The sequence below is a fragment of the Egretta garzetta genome, unplaced genomic scaffold (assembly GCF_000687185.1).
Source record: "Egretta garzetta isolate BGI_Z169 unplaced genomic scaffold, ASM68718v1 scaffold451, whole genome shotgun sequence".
NCBI classification, from domain to species: Eukaryota; Metazoa; Chordata; class Aves; order Pelecaniformes; family Ardeidae; genus Egretta; species Egretta garzetta.
This window is the reverse complement of record NW_009258552.1, coordinates 163,099-170,424: the sequence shown is the minus strand read 5'-3', so window position 1 is coordinate 170,424 and position 7,326 is coordinate 163,099. Positions and strand designations below refer to the sequence as shown.

General features: G+C 43.9%; 1 protein-coding gene across 1 annotated transcript in view; it reads right to left on the bottom strand.

Moving 5' to 3' along the window:
- Positions 1 to 7,326, bottom strand: part of BICD2 (BICD cargo adaptor 2) — a 127,486-nt gene that overhangs the window by 12,643 nt on the left and 107,517 nt on the right. The window contains exons 6-7 of the mRNA XM_009647892.2: positions 5,592 to 6,611; positions 4,343 to 4,494 (exon numbers count right to left, since the gene is read on the bottom strand). Of these exons, the coding sequence (XP_009646187.2) occupies positions 4,343 to 4,494; positions 5,592 to 6,611 (1,172 nt within the window). The remainder of the gene's footprint in view (positions 1 to 4,342; positions 4,495 to 5,591; positions 6,612 to 7,326) is intronic.

Genomic DNA, 7,326 nt, shown 5'->3' with positions numbered 1-7,326 from the left:
AATTTTAAGAAACCTGAGCTCTAATGTGCTTGCAAGTTTGAATGACAGATTGCTAACAGGCAACCTAGAAACATATCCTAGCCTCCCAGACAAGGAAACAGTGCTTCACTCCCAGCCCACATTGTGAGAAAACAGGAGATACTCGCTGCAATGTCCCTCAAAGCACTCAGGAGAACCTCCTTGTCCAGCCAAGAAAGGAGTCAGCCTTTCTTCTGACAATATTTTAGAGGAAGATGAATTAATTTATCTCAAATTTGCTACTAAACCCCCCTCCTCACACTTCAGTAGGGATTTCTATTGTTCTGTATAAAAAAAAAAACCCCAAACTTTCAATTTTCCTAACCTACTAAATGAGAGTTTAAAAAAAAAAAAAAGTGAGCCTACTATAAAATATTTTTGGAGCTTAAGTATTTTTGCCATGAAAAACCAGCAGCAGCTCCTGGCTCTGTGCTCCCTACGCACCACTTTGGCGTGACCTGAGCACCACCAGCAGCATCACCTCTAGCCTGGGAACCCAGCACTCCTCACGTGGTGCTGCTAACGTCGGGCGTTGGACACACTGACCTCAATAAATGATCAACAAACACTTTGAAAGTAGCCCCTTGATTCATCTGTAGTTGAACAAAGACCTGGGTGAAATGAGCTAACTGCAACGCGTGCTCTTTTTATGCTTTTGTTACAGAGATGCAGTTAAAACTCAGAGACCGTTCCAGCTCTGAGAGTAAACACTGCATTTTAAGAACTTAGTCTGCCTTTCAGAAATGTCCATTGAAAATTTCCATTTGAAAACAAACTAGTTATCAGCTTATACTGTCCGAGGCAAAAATGCCACCGTGAGTGGTCTGCATGAAGCCATATTTTCTTTTGCCAATTTGCACGTATTTATTCTTTGAAACACGAATCATACCCACCCCAATATTATTGCGGTTCCATGTTGCAAGTGCACCGTGCAAGTGCCTGCTTTCTTCACAGCATCCGATCTTGTCATGTGTACAAAAGCTGTTCTGTGCTGAATTCCCAAGCAAATACACCCACAACCCCCTCAGAACATTAACCACAGCCGTCCATTTTGTGTGGTGCACTTTGAGAAGGATCGCTTTGGGAAATACTCTTTCAGGTAGCTGCTCCGGACACCCAGCAAAGCACAGGAGCCAGATGGTATCCGTGAAGGGAACAAAGTGCCACTTCACATCTTGGAATAAAGCTGAGGGCTGCACCCCAACAAACATTTGCCGCATCACTGTCAGGCCTTATTTATTTACATTTTGCAGCACCCAGGCTGCCCGTTAGCACGTGCAAACCTACCTGACAGAGTAAACCAAAAAATGTTCAGCTTCTCTCTGGATTTTAAATGGAGAAGTGTTTTACTAAAGCAACATCAAAACATTTGATTGTGACACAGTGATACAGAAATAGCTATTACAGTCTAAAATCTGCCCTGGAATTTATCTGCTTCATTAGACTGTCTTCCAGTGCTTTCAGTCTGTTTGTACATACAACAGGGATCTGTGTGTTGTTAAGTCCAGATTTTCTTAGTCAGGACAGCAATTGCATGTATGTCTATAGTACATGATGCATATCTTGATTTATTCCTTTGTACAACAGCTTCATTTCAGACATACGGTGCTGCAGCAGTCCCTCAGTGCTGGAAGCTGTTAATCTGCGTTTTGCAAGCCTGCCTTTGTCTCTGGGCTGAGGTCTTATTGTATTTTCATCACTTATTAAAAATAGCTGGTAGTATTGTCAAATTAGTGGGATTAACCTACTTTAACAAGGAAATTAGGTCAGTTGCTATATTCATGCCCAGCCTTCAGCTCTCACGTATTGTTACAGCTCTCTTGCATCCTAGAAGACAGGCGGTTTCCTGTGGAAAATACAGATCTGTGTGCAGCAGCCTGCAAACACCACACTGACGCCAGCATGGTGGCGTGGAGGCCCCATTGCTCGTTATTGGTCTCTGCTGATACAAACCTCTTGGCCAGAGAAGCAATGATGTACCATAGCCTGTACAGAGGCGCCCCATAAGCAGGTTGTTTGTGGCGGTGAAGACAAATTGCACTGTTACATACTTCTGATATTTGAAACTCACCTTAAAATCAGGCTCCAAAGCAGTTTTTGAGGTTATCTTCACCAAAGCACCTAGGAACACCCCTTCCAAACTTACCTTACCTGAAACGGAGGCTGAGATGAAACAACCATTGAGGAACACATGTGGCCAGCCTTCAGGCTACTGATCCTCTCTGACCAGAGGCCAGGGAGGGAAGGGGTGGCAGCACCTGACCCGAAGTAACAGGTCTCGGTAGCTGTTGTGGCAGCTGAAACACTGGGCGTGCTGGGGGAAAGGAGCAGTTCTTTGTGCTTGTGCCACCGCCTCTGGCTAGGTGGGGAATGCAAGGCCCGGCCGCTCATCTGCCATGCAACCATGGGGAATGCAAGCGCTCACAAGACGAAAGGCTTAGTGGACACATCTCTGCTCACCCCATCCTTAGCTTTTTAAGTCCTCCTTTGCTCTTGGCCCCTTATGTTTTTCACTACAGTTACTAAGTAGATCATAAATTCAGAACTGATAATTGTTCACTGAGGCAAGGGAGTCTGTTGTGCATCCCCGAACAGAGCTTGCTCCTGCCTCTTGTCACCCGTGACTCCCTGTGAGAGCTCCAGGATAGAGCTCTTAAGTCTGTTGCTTTCAGAAAAATTTTTATTTTTCCTCCAATTTCCCCATGCCAAGGAATCTTCATCATCATCTTCCCAGTAAAAGGACAGGATTGGCCTCTAGATAATGCACCAAGAGAGAGGCAGGGAGGGAATTACCCTCCGGCATTTCTCTGACAACTCATCCTCTCCAACCCGGTTCGCAGTCACTCTCTCGCTTTCACACTAGGGCAGGAAAATGAACACATAGGGAAAACACACTGCAGTCCCATGGAATTCAGGCAGCTAGCTATCTCCATCTAGGAAAAATAACTGACAGTTAACAGCATGCCTTGTCGTTTTTCTCTCTGCTTTGAGCTTACCCATAACTAACAAAGATATTGCGATTTCTGCGTATTAATTGCACTCCAGAAAAGGAGAGAGGAAAGCAAGCAGGACAAATCCAGCCTGTCCAGGGCATTCCTTCCTCTAGCATAATGAGCTGCCACGACTCAACCTTTAGCATTCCTTGGTATCCATTTCTCCGCTCCACATGCACAGGTGCTGCTAAGGCAGGCTGCATTGCCAGGAAGCCTAAGATTACTCATGGGACATGTGAGCTGCTGCAGAACCGCCCCCCCAAGGACCATCCAGAAAAGTCTCAGGAATCCTCACAAGCACCCTTGGGATTCCATACTGTGGTACTTTTTAGCAGATGACAGAAAGAAAACCTTTTCTGGTTTTTTTGGGGGGGTTGTTTTAAAGTGTGCAGAGAAGGCAGAGAACAAAGCCATGTACAGCACACACAGACTCTCCCAGCCCCTGGGTGAGCTGAAAAGCAAGTGTCTAGGTTACGTTAAACAGCATCCTTCGCAGCCTCTCCACCACCTTTACGCAACATATGGAATATGCAGGCAAATGAACATTGCCAGGGATGTCTCTGTGAATCCCACCAAGCTGGGACTGACAGATCCTACATACAGCTTTTTCTTTTCCCGATTTCCAGGATCGTTTCCACACAGGAGCCAACTGAACGTTCTTTAGCTGTGAAGCAGATCCGGATTTTGTAACATGATGTCATTGCCTCAGTGCTCCCCAAAAGAAATGCATAGACTTAAAGAAGAAATCAATTATGGTAGCAGCAAGCAACGTGCAGATCAAAACAGCATTTATCGCCTCTACGGCATGTGACGTGTCAGCGGGTATTTTTTTGTCCATTAACACCACAAAGCACAACTAGGAAGCAGAAGCAAGTTCCAAAGATGTGTGCAACCCACATCAGCTCACACAGGTAAGCGAAATGACAGATGACAACTGCAAGATGGATAACCTAAGAGTAATAGGATGCTTGCAGCATCTTTACTTTTTCCTGGATCATTACAGGTCAAGCAGAGTCACATTTTCATTGCGCATTAAGCGCTCATTTTGCATTGTTAAATGTCACTCCTCAGAGCTAATGGCTTCAGGAACCAGGGATAACCTCGTGCCCAAATTAAATAAATAGCACCACAACTTGTTGTCTTGTAGCAACATAGCATATCCCTGGCATTCTCCTTGGCAACAGGAATATACCACAGGCAAACGCTGTAAGCAATGAACATGTAGAAAGGGGGCATCCTGTCCTGCCACTCCCTGCAGGGGTAGGTGGGCAGATGCTCAGCTCTTCCCCCAAATGAGCAAAGACATTTGGCAGAGTTCATGTGTGCTTTACCTTGTAGCAAACATTGCCCTCAGGGAAGAGAAGGTAGCAGCATCTTCTTTCAAAGCCTTCAGCTCATTTCGCAGCTTCATCATCGTCTCCGTAACCATAGCTTTCTCATTTTCATACTTGCTCTTCAGGTTGGCAAGGGCTACCTCTGCAGTCTATTGTTTAGCAAGAAGAACAGAAATGCACTCGTTAATGACAACCCTCACACAGCGGCTGGCTAAGAGATTCCTGATCACTATGCACATAATGGAACATTTACTTTGCACTGCAATGTTAAACCCCTGGTCAGCTTTTCTTGTACAGATTAAATAACATTTCATTTTTGAACACTGGAAACAGATCAGACATACGGATCTCCTACTCCCATTAACCATGCAGCAGCATCTAGGGAGTTACAGAATATATGTTTAGTGACACCTATCTCCAACTACCAAAAAAAAAAATTGAACTTTACATACTTCAACACAAAAAACAACAACAAAAAAGTCTATTTAGTGTGTCTATATTCAAACGCATTGATCAGTCACTTGCACAGTTCTCTAACCCTTTGAGGATTTTGCATATCTTACATTTTGGGACACCTTTATCAAAATGTGCAAAAGCAAGCTAAAAGAATGTGTATACTTCTTAAACAACACTATACTTTTTTTTTTGAAGACAATTTCAATGTGCAATACATTAACTTTAGAGGAGACAAGGAAGCGTGTCATATGGTGTCTTAATGGCTGTTATTTTCATCTACTGCACTGCCAAATGGCACAGCCCAATCCCCAGACTAATTTTACCTTTCACCCCTGTTATTTTGACCATGTTCTTCCATCACACCCTCATCTTGAAAGGCTCTCTCTTATTTTGAAATTTGAGAGAGAAGCGTACATAAATTTAAGAACTCCTTTAAGGGTAATTACTAGAAATCTTTCAAGCAGAAAATAAGTTTTACCTCTTAATTTCAAGTGTTTTACATTAAATATAGGCTGATGTAATTCAGACAGGCAGTAGACTGAAGCTACCTTAAGCTCAATAAAAAGTCTCATGAGTATGTGATGAGCAGAAGTCCGTTAAAGCCCCAGCACGTAGCTGTGCAGTGGGACAGCTATGGAGCAGCCCACCCCAGCCTTGTGCCAAGCAAACATTAGCAGCCAAAGCCTCACGGAGTTGAGAGTATGGCAGTACGACCTCAGAGATGAATTCTTGTGTGTTTATCACCCAATTCCCTGATACTATAACCTCCACATCTGCAAGACCTGGTTACCTGTTTGTTGGCCTTCAGCACAGTTCTCAGAGTTGCTATCTGTTCTCTCTTGGTGCTCAGCAAGGACTTCAGCTTCAGGATTTCTTCCATGAGAGCTTCCTTGTCTTTGTCCACCACCGGCCCAAGTTCTTGAGTGGCAACACGCTGCCTGGACAGCTCAGTGGTTCTGTCCACAGCAGCTTGCAGGTGTTTGATCTGATCCCGGATTATAGCGATCAAGTTGTAAATGTTCATTGGTTCCTTCCGAGGATCCGACACAGGAGACGGCAGAGATGACACCGGAGATGGACTGCTGTCACCACTTCCATTCTCTGCCTTCCCTAGCTCTATAGTTAACAGCCCTTTAGAAAGAAGAATGGGAGACCTTCTCCCCTTGGCCTCTGGACTACTGTGTCCACCTTTACCTTCCTTGTAGTAATCCAGCATCACTCTGTTTGGAGTTTCGTTGTTGCACATGCAGACGTGGTGGTATAAATTGGCCAGTTCTTCACTGAAGGTGACTAGTTCATCTTGGGCTACACTGAGGCTGCCCTGTGTTTCTCCAGCAACATCGCTGACTTTCTTCAGCTCCTTCTCCAGTCTGGCCACTTGTTCTCTATCATGCCTACTGGATTTTTCTAGGGAAGTGATCTTTTCAGTGAGGGCTTGGCTCTCGGTCTCGTATCTGCTCTTCTCTTCTTCATACTTAGACTCACATTCTTTGTATTTGGCCTTAAGATTTTTAAGCTCTTCTTTTAGGTCAGTAATCTCTGCCACAGCCACTTTGTACTTGCACTCCAGGATCTCTGGCCCATTGATGTCAACTTCGTAATAGTCTCCATCTTCATGGCTGTCTCGGTCCTTCTCATTGTCAAGGGCAGACTGACGTTCCTTGCTGACCTGGAGCTTCTTCATTGCGTTCAGGTTTTCTGTGAGTCTTCCAACCTTCTCATGCTGCTCTGAGAGGGCCCCCCGTGTATTTTCCAGCAGCTTTTGAGATTCCTGTAGCGTTGTTAACAAGTTCACCTTTTCTCTTTCCATCTGAAATGCATGAACACAGACACCTATGAAAAGGGAACTGTATCTCTTAAACAGTTTTACTGTAAGAGACAGAAGCTTAGCGAAGGTCCGTACAGTTACAGAAATGCGATCACTTGCACATTATGGAAAAAGCTATTTAATTTATTCTAAAACTATCTCAGGCACAGCGCTCCTTGCCAATTCTCTCTCATTTCCACTCCAAAATGCACATTTTTATACATTTCTTCCATAGCTGATGGTCTCATTGTGAAAATGTCCTTCCAGCTGACCATAAGCTGAAGTTTACTGTTAGCTTGCAAATTATCAAGTAAGTATTAGCAAACATGTAGCTCATCTATGGAGGAAGCTTGGAGCTTCATGAAAGACTCAGAAATAGTGAAACTTTTGAAGTTTCTTCTCTGAAAGTTATCATTTTGAAAAGGTCCAGCAATTTTTCCACAAAGGCTTTTTCTTATAGAACATGTTAAAAATGCTTGACAAAATAACTTTAAAACATTTCTAGGCAACACAGGTAAGTACCTTGTTTCAAACTCTCCAACCTCCCAATAGCACAAATATAACACAGAAATGCTTGGTACTGATTAAAACTTCAAGTTCTTTGAACCAATTACAGAGAATCATTATGGTATACCGAACTCCCTTTCACGAAGATGACTGGAGGGACTCTCAATTTTGAAGGAAATGCTATCTTTCTCACTAGCAACACAACGAAGCA